This window comes from Strix aluco, chromosome 13, assembly GCF_031877795.1.
Source record: "Strix aluco isolate bStrAlu1 chromosome 13, bStrAlu1.hap1, whole genome shotgun sequence".
NCBI classification, from domain to species: domain Eukaryota; kingdom Metazoa; phylum Chordata; class Aves; order Strigiformes; family Strigidae; genus Strix; species Strix aluco.
The window spans coordinates 10,338,229-10,350,713 of NC_133943.1; the positions used below are offsets into that span (position 1 = coordinate 10,338,229).

The 12,485-nt window shown below is 71.1% G+C and overlaps 2 protein-coding genes across 2 annotated transcripts in view; one reads left to right on the plus strand and one right to left on the minus strand.

The window, feature by feature from the left end:
* DBN1 (drebrin 1) overlaps positions 1–8,032 on the plus strand; it is a 12,059-nt gene extending 4,027 nt beyond the window's left edge. Inside the window, 15 exon segments of the mRNA XM_074838231.1 lie at positions 1,033–1,088; positions 1,188–1,300; positions 1,481–1,555; positions 1,634–1,780; positions 1,945–2,022; positions 2,122–2,267; positions 2,439–2,502; positions 2,638–2,697; positions 2,854–2,968; positions 4,163–4,300; positions 5,262–5,393; positions 6,450–6,757; positions 6,759–7,001; positions 7,096–7,198; positions 7,303–8,032. Coding sequence (XP_074694332.1) covers positions 1,033–1,088; positions 1,188–1,300; positions 1,481–1,555; positions 1,634–1,780; positions 1,945–2,022; positions 2,122–2,267; positions 2,439–2,502; positions 2,638–2,697; positions 2,854–2,968; positions 4,163–4,300; positions 5,262–5,393; positions 6,450–6,757; positions 6,759–7,001; positions 7,096–7,198; positions 7,303–7,373 — 1,849 coding nt within the window. The 3' untranslated portion in view covers positions 7,374–8,032.
* Positions 8,033–8,141: 109 nt separating this feature from the next.
* Positions 8,142–11,430, minus strand: PRR7 (proline rich 7, synaptic). Its single transcript, XM_074838467.1, has 3 exons — positions 11,304–11,430; positions 8,924–9,566; positions 8,142–8,786 (listed from the first exon to the last, which is right to left on the minus strand). Exons 2-3 carry the CDS (start codon positions 9,219–9,221, stop codon positions 8,398–8,400), a joined length of 687 nt encoding a protein of 228 aa, XP_074694568.1. The 5' UTR covers positions 9,222–9,566; positions 11,304–11,430; the 3' UTR covers positions 8,142–8,397.
* Between the last annotated feature and the right edge of the window lie 1,055 nt (positions 11,431–12,485).

Here is a 12,485-nt window from a genome sequence, read left to right on the forward strand (position 1 = left end):
GGGATTTTGGCTCTCTGGCAAGCACTGCACGGGCGCCGCCAGCCGAATGCCGATCGGCAGAGCCGCCTGCCCACCCTGGTGCAGGGATGGGGGGGGGAGCGTCCAGCACGGGCGGCCCCGGCTTTCCGGGTGCAGCGTGTGACGGGTGGCAGGCAGGTTTGGGTGCCTGCCAGGCCCCAGCAGGTCCCCGCTGCCTGCCTGCCTCCCCCGCTCCCCTCCACTAATCACCTCGTCATCGGGGCGAGCTGCATCCCAGCTGGGATGGGGGGGGGTTGCCATGGCGATGGAGGATGCTGGTTGCCTAGCAACATCCATCCCCTCGCCCACCCGCCCTGGACCGATTTGGCATGCGTCCTCCCCCCCCACCCCCCCCACCCCATAGCTGGCTGCACGCCTCTGGGGAGGTGCAGGCTGGCGGGGGTCCCCGCGGAGCCCCGGGGGGGCTGGCTGGGGCGCGGTGGGAGCGAGAGGGGGTTTCCCATCGGCTGGGAATGGTTTCCAAGGAACAGTCTCCATGACGGCCCCATCACACCCCGGCGGCACATTGATTTGCTGCTGCTGGTGCTCCGGCGTCCTCCCCCGGCCTGGTGCCTGCCGGGCTGGCGGCTCACGCAGCCGGGCACGTGAGCAGCCCCGAGTTCCCTGCTGGGACGCAGGGCTGTCCCCAAAGTTGGTCGGTAACCGACAGGGTCGAGGAGGGACAGGGATGGGTGTGCAAGGAACTACGAGGCTGTGACGGCCTGCAGCACAGCAGCCAGCTGGTTCCTGTGCCCAAGTGACCCGTCTGTCCCTGACCTTGGGATCCTGCCCCATGGCTGCCAGCCAGCAGGGTGGGACTGCCTGAAGTCCTGCCTGCTCTGCCTGGCAGCCTGGCCCTTCACAGTGGTGATGGAGTTGTGGCGGCTGTGTGGCAGCTTGGGGACACCTGACTGGTCCCCTAGGACCTGCCCTGACCTCAGTGTTAGCAGGATGGGGAAGGGGGGTCCACCCTGCACTCCTCCTGGCCGTGGCTCACCCATGCTGTCTCCCCAGGGCCCTCTACACGTACGAGGATGGCTCCGATGACCTGAAGCTGGCAGCATCGGGAGGTAAGATCCTCTGTCCCCGCAGCTGGCTCGGCTCTGCCAGCGTTTTCCCCAGCACCCATCCCAGTGCTGGGTGGACGTGGGCTGACGGTGCTGTGCCAGGCGGAGGTTTGCTGGAGCTCTCCGGCCACTTTGAGATCCAGAAGGTGATGTACGGCTTCTGCAGCGTCAAAGACCCCCAGGCTGTGCTCCCCAAATATGTCCTGGTCAACTGGGTGAGTGGGGGGGGCCATGCTGGGGGAGGGCTGCCGTGCCCCTGCGTGCAAGGGAGAAGCCCGCCGGGGGCGGGGGCGGGGGGTGAGGGTGCCCCATGGTCCCTCTGCCCGGGGGTGGTCAGCGGGGTGGGGGTCACCCTGCCACCCCTCCCCGGCTCAGCCCCTCCCTGGCTGCCACAGGTGGGCGAGGACGTGCCGGACGCCCGCAAATGTGCCTGCGCCAGCCACGTGGCCAAGATCGCTGAATTCTTCCAGGTGGGTAATGCCGGGGAGGGGGACAATGCCACCGGGACACCGACCCTGGTCCCTGATGGCTGATTGCTCCCTACCCAGGGCGTGGACGTCATCGTCAACGCCAGCAGCGTGGAGGACATCGACCCAGGGGCCATCGGACAGCGGCTCTCCAACGGGCTGGCCCGCGTCTCCAGCCCGGTGCTGCACCGCCTGCGGCTGCGGGAGGACGAGAACACCGAGCCCGTGGTAATGTCCCCGTGGTGGTGATGGCGATGATGGCGGCGGGCGCGGGGCATCCCTCCCGCCCGGGGCTCCTGTCTGCCGCAGCCCGTCACCCCGTGTGCCGCTTACTGTTATTCCCCCTCACTGATCCCAGCCCCTCCGCCCCCCCTGCCTCTCCTCCGTCCCAGGGCACCACTTACCAGAAAACCGACGCCACCGTGGAGATGAAGCGGCTCAACCGGGAGCAGTTCTGGGAACAGGCCAAGGTGGGGTATGGGGTGAGGGCAGCCGGTAGCTCGTGGGGAGCAGGGTGAGCCGCTGGCGGGCTGATGGGCAGCCCCGTCCTTCATATCCTCCCACCCCAGAAAGAGGAGGAATTGCGTAAGGAGGAGGAGCGGGCCCTGGACGCCCGGCTGCGGTTCGAGCAGGAGCGGATGGAGCAGGAGCGGCTGGAGCAGGAGGAGCGGGAGCGGCGCTACCGGGAGCGCGAGGAGCAGATCGAGGAGCACAGGCACGGCGGGGGCCGGGGTGGGGCTCGTGTGCGAGGATGTGCCTGTCCGGGATGGCTGTGCACGTGCTGTGAGCGTCTGGGTGGGCGCATGGGTGTTCGTTCATGGGATGGGGTTGGGGTAGGGACTGGCAGGAGCCGGTGCCCAGCCCCTCTCCCGTGCCCCCGTCACAGGAGGAAGCAGCAGAGCATGGAGGCGGAGGAGGCCCGGCAGCGCCTGAAGGAGCAGTCCATCTTCGTAAGTGCTGCGGTGGGCGTGGGGCTGGGGTTGGAGCCGGAGCTGCCACCCGGCATCACCCCCGGGGAAGGGCTTTTCCTAGCCAGGTCCCCAGGACGTCCTGGGGCTGGGGGATGACACCACATCTCTTCCCAGGGGGAGCAGCAAGAGGAGGACGACAGGCAGCAGCTCAGGAAATCGGAGTCAGAAGTGGAGGTGAATGCGATGGTGGCCGTGCCCGGTGCCTGTCCTTGCTGCCCAGCCAGCGGTGCCCACAGCTGGATGGGGACCCAGTGGGGGGGTGCATGGGGGGGTGGTCCTGCAGCCCCATGCCACTGGGGTGGTGGGTCTCAGCCTCCCCCATCCCTGCAGGAGGCTGCTGCCATCATCGCTCAACGGCCCGACAACCCCCGGGACTTCTTCAAGCAGCAGGAGCGGGTGGCATCGGGCAGTGGTGACGCCGTCTCACCAGGCAGCCACAGGACAGGTGAGGGGTTGGGTGGGCTGAGGGCACCGGGGAGGGCACAGAGAGGTCGGGGGGGGGCTGCGGAGCAGGTGAGTGCGGTGCTGCTGGGGCTCTCTGCAGGTTGCAGCAGGAGCTGGGGAGACCAGGGCTGTAATGTCCCCTCCGTCATCCCCGGTGCCGCGGTTGTGGGTGCCGGGGGCACGAGGACAGCAGAGGATCGTCCCGCTCTGCTGTGCCACCATCACTGCCACTGCCACCGCACCTCATGTGGCCCCTGCAGCTGGGCCAGCTTGGCAGGGGCTGGATGCCGGGGTGTCTTCAGCAAGGCGGGGGGGCTCATCCTGCTCCCTGCTGGGTGCCATCCGCTCACCTGTCACGGCACCGCGCCGGCAGCCGGCGTGGCAGTGTGGTCGGTGCGGCGGGGAGGGGTGCAACTGGAGGTCCGGGTGTGGCTTGGGGAGGAAACTCATCCCACGGGGGAAGATAAAAGGGGCAGGAGGGAGTGGGGCACCCGACGTGCTCCCAGCTGGCAGGGGGTGCCCCGTGGGGAGGCTGGGCTGCCCCACAGTCCGGGGTCCAGCCCTGGGACTTTTTGTGGCTCGAGGGCAGGGGCTGGCTGTCCTGTTGCCGCCTCCGGCTGTGGGGCCATGTCACGAGGCTGTGCGGGGGGTTGTGCTGGGGTGCTGTGCTGGAGGGGCTGTGCCGGGGTGGGGGGGGCCTGCAGTGTGTGTTGTTGCTGTGGGGTCATGCCATGGGTCATGCCATGGGCTGTGCCGTGGGGCTGTGCTGTGGAGTTGTGCCTCGGGGCGATGCTGTGGGGCTGTGCCGTGGGTCGTGCCGTGGGCTGTGTGTTGTGGCCGTGCCGTGGGGCCGTGCCGTGGGTTGTGCCGTGAGTTGTGCCGTGGGTTTGTGCTGTGGGTTCGTGCTGTGGGGCTGTGCTGTGCCTGAGCAGATAGTTGGTCCCATGGCCGTGTCCTGGCCTCTCTCCCCACCTGGCCATGCAGCACTGCCTCCCATCCTTCTGTCCTGCTGTCTTTCCATCTTCTTGTCTCACCATCCTCCCGCCCCACTGTTGGTGGTGCCTCCCATCCCTCCATCCTCCCATCCCGGTGCCCCGGTGCCCTGGCCCCGCCATGGCTGCGCTGAGCAGGGACTGACCCATCTCTTTGCTCTCTCTCTCTCCGTCCGTCCGTCTGTCTGTCTTTCTCTCAGCAGGTCGTCTGCACTGTCCTTTCATAAAGACAGCTGACAGTGGGCCGCCTTCTTCCTCCTCCTCCTCCTCCTCCCCCCCACGGACCCCCTTCCCCTATATCACCTGCCACCGCACCCCAAATCTCTCCTCTTTCTTCCCATGTAGGTAGCTGGGAGCCCCCAAGTGCACAGCTCTGGGAGGGCCAAGCTGCGGGCGGCCGCCCACAGCCCACCCCAGCCCCACGGCACACTGGACTGACAGCAGAGGCAGCGCCCCTCACGCAGGCACCCCGAGGGGGCCGGACACCCAGGCGGGGACTGTACCCGCTCCCACGGGCACCCCGCACACCCTGGCTGGGGCTCGCCCCATGGGGTGGGGGATGCAGCAGGTTGTGCCCGTGGTATGGGGAGGGGGCACTGGGCAGACTGTGCCCATGGGACAGACGGGCACAGGGCAGAGGTGTGCCTGGGGAGATGATGCTCTGCCATGGGGTGGAGCAGGCTGTGCCCGTGGGACAGAGGGGCCACAGGGCAGCTCTGCTCACAGGGTAGAGGTGGATGGAGCAGGCTGTGCCCATGGGCCAGAGGGGGACAGGGCAGGCTGTGCCCTGGACCACACAGGACTGTGCCCGTGGGGCAGCGTGGGATGGAAAAGACTCTGCCCAGGATTGCGTGGGGCTGTGCCTGTGGGGCAGAAGGGGCCAGATGGTGCGTGGGCCCATGTGGGGCTTTGCCCCCTGCCCCCAGCCATGGGTAGCAGGGCACGGAGCTGTGCCTGCAGAGGCGAGGCTGTGCCAGGGCCCAGCTGGGCGATGTGTGGGCAGGGCCACGTGCACCACGGCGGCTATGGGGCTGCCAGTCCCCGTACCTGGCAGATGTGGGGGCTGCGGCTGTGTGGGACTGGTGGGATGTCCGGAGGGGGGCATGGTGGTTGCTGCACCCATGGGTGCCTCTGCCCTGCCACCGCAGGGGGGGGATGACGTGGTGGCAGGTACATGGTGACGTGCATTTGACAGCTCATGGCCGGGTTGGCGTGGGGCAGGAGCAGGGGCGGTGCTGGGGTGCTGGTCCCCCCTCCATGTGGGCAGCCCCCCCCACGCCACCCCCTCTCCCTTGTCCGCAGGCAGCCAGTCGGACGCCTACCGCAAGGCCTCAGCAGCGGGCTGCAGCCCCTGCGAGTCCAGCCCGGCCGCCACGCCGCTGGGCGAGCCGGGCACCCGCGCGTCGGGTGACGAGACGCCGGCAACGCCCAAAGGTGGGCGCAGGGCTGGCGCTGCCGGCCCCTGCCTGGGGCTGCCCGGGCACATCCCCGTGGTTCCCTGCAACGCATTCCCCCTCCCCCGCAGCCCCCTCAACTCCTCTGCATCTCCCGCTGCAGCCCTGGTGCCGCAGCCCTGCCAACCTCCCTTGCATCGCTCAGTTGCATCTGTGCTGTCCCGTCTGCATCCCTCGGTGCAGCCCCCGCCGTCTCCGCTGTGTCCCCCAGCACATCCCCGCCGTATCCGCTGCTCTGCGTCGGTGCATCCCCGCCGCCTCTGCTGCATCCCCCCAGCGCAGCCCCGCCGTCATTATTGCATCCTCGCTGTCTCCAGTGCATTTTCTAACACCAGTGCACCCCTGCTGTCTCTGCTGCACCCCCCCTGCATCCCCCCCATCTCCAGTGCATTGCCCCAGCCAGTGCATCTCCACCAGCACCAGTGCACCCCCCCTGCTCTGTACATGCCCCCCATCTCTGCAGCATCCCCCCAGTGCAGCCCCTGTCTCTGCTGCATCCCCCAGTGTGACTCTGCCCTATCTGCGCCATCCCCCAGTATGTCCCTGCCAGTGTTGTTGCTTCCCTCCCTCCGTGCACCCCCACCGTCCCGCTGCAGCCCCAGTGCATCCCTGCCAGCTCTGCTGCAGTCCCCATGTGTCCCTGCTGTGTCCCCACTGGCCCCTTTCCATCCTCTGGTGCATCCCAGCTTCCCTTCTGCATCTTCCCAGTGCAGGCCCCCTCCCCGGGCCCTCCACATCCCCCTGTGCCTCCCAGCTACTCCCCCCACCCCAGCAGGACCTGGTGTCCCCCCACAAGGTGATCTCACCTTATCCCCCACCTCCATGTCCCCCAGTCCCCTGGTGTGTGCCATCAGTCTGCTCCCTGCCCAGCCACTCCCACCCATCCCCTCCCCGCAGCATCTCCTCGCTGTGCCCAGCCCAAAGGATGCCCCCCCCCCCCCCCCATCCCCCACCAGCTGCAGCCCTGTCCCTGGGTGTCCCCCAGCTCAGGACAAGGGGGTTCTGTCCCCACTGACTGCCATCCCCCCCCTTGCAGACTCCCCCAGCCCCAGCGCCCAGGAGGCCGGGCCGGCCACCTCCGAGCAGCACTGGCCGTTCCCAGGGCCCGAGGACAAGGCCACCGAGCCCCCCGGGGACGAGCCCAGCCCCAGGCCAGTGTGGACAACGGGGGGTGACGCCCTGGGGGACCTGGTGACCCTGGAACCCGCCGAGCCCTCCCCACCACCCGCAGCTGCTGAGCCCCAGCCCGGGGGGGCCTCCAACCCCGAGAGCCTCATCGACCTGTGGCAGAGTGACGGGGCGACCCCCCCTGCTGCCTGGCCCCTGCCTGCCACCCCCTGTTCCTGAGGGCACCCCGGCCACACTGCCCGACGAGGGGGCCCTGCTGAGCCTGGACGAGCTGCCTGAGCCCCCTGCCACCTTCTGTGATGCGGAGCAGGAGGAGGAGGCAGCCAGTGGGGGGGACCCCCACCCCCGGGGGCTCGGCTGCCAGCGTGCCCCCCAGGAGGACACCCCGGGCCGAGAGACCCCCCCTATCACCAACGGGGAGATGGCCCCCAAAGATGGGACGCCAGGTCGTGGGGAGCAGGTGAGCATCTTCGGGGGGGGGGGGGTGGAGTTGGGGGGGTGATGAGGTGGCTGGGGGGGGGCGGTCCTTACCACCTGCCCCCCCCCCATCTCAGGCCAGCGAGGGCTACTTCAGCCAGTCCCAGGAGGAGGAGGTGCCCCCCACCGAGGAGCCGTCGGCCAAAGCCCCCCAGCCCATCTTCTACAACAAGCCCCCAGGTGAGTGGGGATGGTGAGGGGGAGGGTGTGTGTGTGTGTGTGTGTGTGTCTGTCCCTCTGTGGGACACCCCCACTGCCCTGACCCCCCCCTCCCTGTGCCCCAGAGATCGACATCACATGCTGGGATGCAGACCCCCTGCCCGAGGAAGAGGAGAGCTTCGGGGGGGGCCTGTAAGTCCGGGCCCCGCTGCCGGCGCAGGCAGCCCACCCCGGCCAGCGCAGGGCGTGAGGGGGCCACAGCCGGGGGCCGGGTCCCCCCCTCACCCTGCCGGGGCCCTGCAGGATGAGGCCTCTGGGTGGGGGCCACCCCGCTGCGCCCCCGCTCTGGGGCATCTTTTAGAGCCTCCTCTCTGCCTCCTCTCTTTTTTAAGTTGTCGGTAGGAGCCGTGTCAGCCCCCCAGCCCCCCCCTTAGCAGTCCCCCCCTCGCTGCCCCAGAGCCCTTTCGGGGGGGGGGACACATACACGCTCGCATCCCCTGCCCGGCTGTGGGACAGGGTCCTCGTTCTCTTCGTGCCCCCCCGGGAGCCCCCCAGTACTTTGCACGAGTTCAAAAAAAAAAAAGGATAATAATAATAAATGAATATGGCAATAAAGTGACCTGACCGAGGCGAGGCTGCGGCCAGCGGCGCCCCCCCCAAACCCCGGCAGGGAGCTGGTGTGGGGCTTTTACCCTCCCCCCACTCCTTCCTTGCCGGGACCCCCCCCCCTCCCTCCCCCCCCGCTTGGCCCCTGCTTGGCCCTTCTTCCCCCCCCTACGGTAACTGTTTTTGGAAAGCACAAGTTCTGTACCGGCGGTGTGCTCATGTCTGTTAATAAATAAAGCGACTCCCACAGGGGCTGCAGCCTGCTGAGGGGGGGCCAGGGAGGCCAGGGGCTGGGGAGGGGGGTCCTGCCGCCACCTCGGGGGAGTTCCCATGACGCCAGCCCGCCGGGAGGCGAACCTGAGCCACAAACTTTTATTCTCAAACTGTAACAAACAAAAAATTTAAGAAACAGAGCAGAGTCCGGGTCCCCAGCGCCCCCGGCCATGGGGGGGCCGGCGGGGGCCAGACGGGGAACCAGCCCCTTCCGCACCGGCGGCGATGGCCCGCGCCGGGGCGGGCGTCCCCGGGGTGACGCGGGCAACCGAAACCACCCCCCTCACCCCGGTGCCGGAGGGGTACCGGCGGTGAGGTCCGGGGGTCCCCCGGGGCCGCCGTTAGACAGCGGTAGTCCTGCCGAAGAGGGGCATGGAGACCGGGAGGTGCCAGGGTCCCGGCTCGTAGGTGTCCCTGCTGCTGAGCTCCGAGTCCGTCCAGCTGGGAAACATGCGGGGGGAGCACTCTGCCTGCAGGTAGAGGTCCGGGCAGGCAGGGCCGGGGCTGGCCGAGCGGGGCAGGTGCAGCGCCGAACCGTAGCCGGCGTCCAGGAAAAGGGGTTTGTAGCTGGGGGGCTGCTCCTGCTTCTCCAGCCGCTCGTGGCTCAGGAAAGGGGCGTTGATTTTGCGGTAGAGCCCCCGCGTGTCCATCAGCACCTCGCTGTACGGCGGGGGGGGCTCCGCCATCAGCAGCGCCTCTTCGTAGCACGGCGGCTTTGACAGGTCCGACTCTGCAAGGCAAAACCCCCCCCCGGACCCCCGTTGCCATCAGCGCTGCACCCCGGCTCTTGGGCCGTATCCCCCCCTCCCAAGAAAGGGGGTGGCACACACGCTCCGGGGATGCAGAGAGCCCCTCCCTGCTCCTTACCGTGCCGGCAGCTCCAGGGCCGGGGGGGCGGGATGTGGTGGGGGTGATGATGGTGGGGCTCGAGGCGGAGGCGGTGGGGAATGGCGATGCCGGGGGGGCTGCCCCCGTAACCCTCGTAGTGCAGCGGCTCCAGCTCCAGCGCGCGCAGGCTCTGCTCCCGCAGCCGCTCCTCCTGCTGCCGCTTCACCCGCCGCCGCAGGTAGCTGCAGAAGCAGCACAGCAGCACGATGAGCCCCCAGATGAGCCAGAAGCCCGCGAAGCAGGTGAGGAAGGTGTAGGTGCCCTGGGACATCACCATCTTGGCTGCCGGCCCCGGGGGGAGGCCCCTGCCTCTCCCTGCCCTCGGGGTGGGGGACGGGATGCTCAGGGCGGCGGCAGGGCCAGGGCAGGACCCGATGCTGTCAGGGCCGCCGAGGGCATCTCCCCGGGTCGTGCCCGGCGGCGTTTCCTCAGGCCCACGGGGCGCCCGCTGTCAGGGGTCCGTCCTCGCCATGGAGCCGGGGGGGGGGCTGGAGCGGGTGGGTCAGGCCTGGGTGCGCTGGGCGGGCGGCGGGGCAGGGGGTCGGCAGGGCGGGCGGCGGGGGGACGGGGCCGGCGGGGTCCCGCTGCCCATCGCTGGGAGGGGGCCGCTGGGGTGGGGGCCCTGCAACGAGACAGACGCGAGCGTGAGCGTGGCGGGGACGCGGCCGCCCCGTTCCTATGGCGACTCGCTCCACATGCGCAGCGGCGCCCGCAGCCGGCGGGGAGCCGTGCATGGCCCCACGCGCGCCCCCCGCCGTCGCACCCACGGCTGCAAACCCGCACCCCCCCACCCCCAGCACCCTGTCACGGCGCTGCCGGGCACCCCAGGGCGGGAGATGGATGCTGCGGCCCTGTGGCATCGACACCTTCAACATCGCGGAGCATCCGCTGGCACCCCCCCCACTGCTGCCCACCCAGCGCACCCCAAATCAGCTGTAGAGCCCAGGCAGCTCGGCCCCCCCGCACCATCCCACCGCAGGGTGCCCCGTGGGGGGGGAGAGGAGGGACGCGCGGAGCCGGCGGCTGCCTGCGGCACGTGGCGCTCGCAGGAGCACGTGCAGCGCGGCCATCGCTGGCCTCGCAGCCACCGGGGAGACGCAGGAATGGTGGCACCTCGGCACGGTGATGCAGGTGGTGGCGATGGGAACTGTCACCCCTGCCAGGTCCCTGCCTTTAGGCTGGGTGACAGCGGGGTCACATCCAGCTGAACACAGGGATAGTGCGTGCCAGGGGGGGGCCGTGCACATCAGTGACGGGGGAGCAGCACCCATGGGTGCTCGCAGGCAGGCACGTAAGCACCCGTCAGGAGGATTATTGTGGTGGTGTGGGAGAAAAGGGCTCGCCAGCGGGAAGGAGGGCGAGTGCCGGAGCGGCAGCGGCCGAGGGCAGGGTGACCACGGAGGCACCATCGCTCCCATGTGCCTCCACTCGGCGAAGGGGTGCGGGGTCCCGGGCAGGGCCGCGCTGCCGGCGAGGGGACCACGGCAGGGCCACCGGGTGCCGAGGGGGCTGGCGGGGCAGCGGGGCCGGAGGGCCGAGCCCAGCCGGAAGGAAGGAGGGATGGGGGGAGGAAGGGGCCGGGAGCCCGGGCCACGCTCCGGCGGGCAGCCGGGGCCGCTCCGTCGCGCAGACAAAAGCGGGGGCAGGGGCAGCGTCGGGATGGGGGTCTCTGGGGAGGGGGTGCCCCTTCCTGGGGCGCCCCAAGCCGTCACCGCCGCCCGGCAAAGGGCAGCTCGGTGCAGGCTGAGCTCGCCGGCCCCGCCTGCAACAGGATCCCCGCCGGCAGCCTGGGCATCCCCGGGGAGGGGGGGGGCACCGTGCGGGGAGGGCCATGGGACGAGCACCGGGGTAACGGCCGGGGGGACACCGGGAACCGGGGCAGGGCTGGCTGGCGGCGCCCGGGGGCGTTTGCAGCCGGGGACGTGCGGGCGGGGGGAGGCGCGGGGCCGGGCTGGGAGACACCCACGCTGGGCGGGGAGCGGACCCGCCGCCCGGCTGGGAGCAGCCGCCGAGCCGGGCCCCGCCGGTACCCCCGGGCCGCCCCGCTGCCCCCGGCCGCGGCCTGGGCCCCGCTGCCCGCATCGCATCCCCGCCCGGTGCCTCCGGCGGGAGGGGGACACCCCGGCGGGGACCTCCCCGCTCCCGGCGCCGGGCGCGGCAGCCCCCTCCTCCTCCTCCTCCGCCTCCTCCTCCTCCTCCTCCTCCCCCGGCGGCGCGCGCGCGCCCCGGTCCGCGCCGCGCGCCTCCACCCCGGCCCCCGGTTGCCGGCGGCCCCGCGCGCCCCCGCCCCGGTCCCGCCGCCTCCGCGCCACGCAACAGGCGGAGGCGCCGCGCCCGCTCCCTCCGCGGCTCCCGTTACCGGCGGCGCACGTGGCTCAGGCGGCGGGCGGCGGCGGCTCCATAGGGTGGCGGCGGCAGCGGCGGGGCGGGGAGGGGGGGAGCCCGGTGCGCGCCCGGTGCGCGGCACCGCCGCCGCCTCCCGGCGCTGCCTTTGTCTCCGGTGAGCGCTCCCGCGCCGCCGCCGCGCGCCGCCCCGCCCGGGCTCCCGCCCCGCCGCTCCGCCCCGCCCTCGGCTCGGGGAGGGACCCGGGAGCCGGCGGGGCCCCCCCGCACCCCCGCCCCGGGACCCGCCGCCGAACTAGGGCTACCGGAGAACGGGGCGTCGCCACGGGAATCCCCCCCCTCCTCCCGCCCCGCCCCGGGAACGGCCGCGGGCTGCCGGTGGCGTGAGGGCCGTGGCATCCCCGGGGGTGGGGGCTGGGGATCCCCGGGTCAAGGCCCCACGGTCCGGTTGGGGTGGCGGCCCCGCCATGCCCCGTGGGGCGGTGCCGCGGGATCCCCCCATCCGGTGGCCATGCACTTGCCCAGGGGGTGGCGAGAGGGTGCCAGCCCCCCATGCCCCCGGTGCCAGTCGCAGCCTCCTCCGGGGGCCACGGCAGCTCAGCCGCTAACGGGACCTTAACAGCCCCCGGGGTGCGGCAGTGGGACCCATGGCTGTGCTGGGCCGGGGTGCCAGCCTGGCCCCGAGGACAGCAAGGGTCAGAGGTGGCGGGGGGGACACAGAGGACTGCCCTGGGGGCACCCTACACCTTGGGGGGCTGCTCTTGCCCCTGAGCAGATCCCTTGCCAGCCTGGCCTGAGCACTTGGCCCCCTGCGTCAGGGCTCCCCCAGCCCTTTGCTGTCAGGGGGGGACGTCACCAGCTGTTTGTCTGCTGTGCCCTAGGCCAGTGGTTGTGGTCCCCATGGGACACCACCACGCCCCTCCCCCCCCCCCCCCCCCGACGCCTTGGGCTTGCACCCACACCGGGGACGAGAGCACCCGCTCTCCCCCCGCTGCACCCTGGGGCTGTGCCAGGAGCAGGGGAGCGGGGTTACAGGGCAGAGCCGTGCCCGCTCGCTGCCAGGGCCCTGAGGCCGAGTGGGGTGACGACGGGGTGTGGGCATCTGGCGGGGGAGCCCCACGCGGGCCGTGACCTCGTCGCCGCTTCCTCTCCGTGGGCAGGGCGGAGGGCGCCCGCTGCGGCCGCACACACGGCGCAT

Coding starts and splice junctions, on each gene's coding strand:
- PRR7 (XM_074838467.1), bottom strand. CDS start 9,221: ATGGTGATGTCCCAGGGCACCTACACCTTCCTCACCTGCTTCGCGGGC. Junction 8,787..8,923: donor GCCCTGGAGCTGCCGGCACG/GTAAGGAGCAGG, acceptor TTTGCCTTGCAG/AGTCGGACCTGTCAAAGCCG.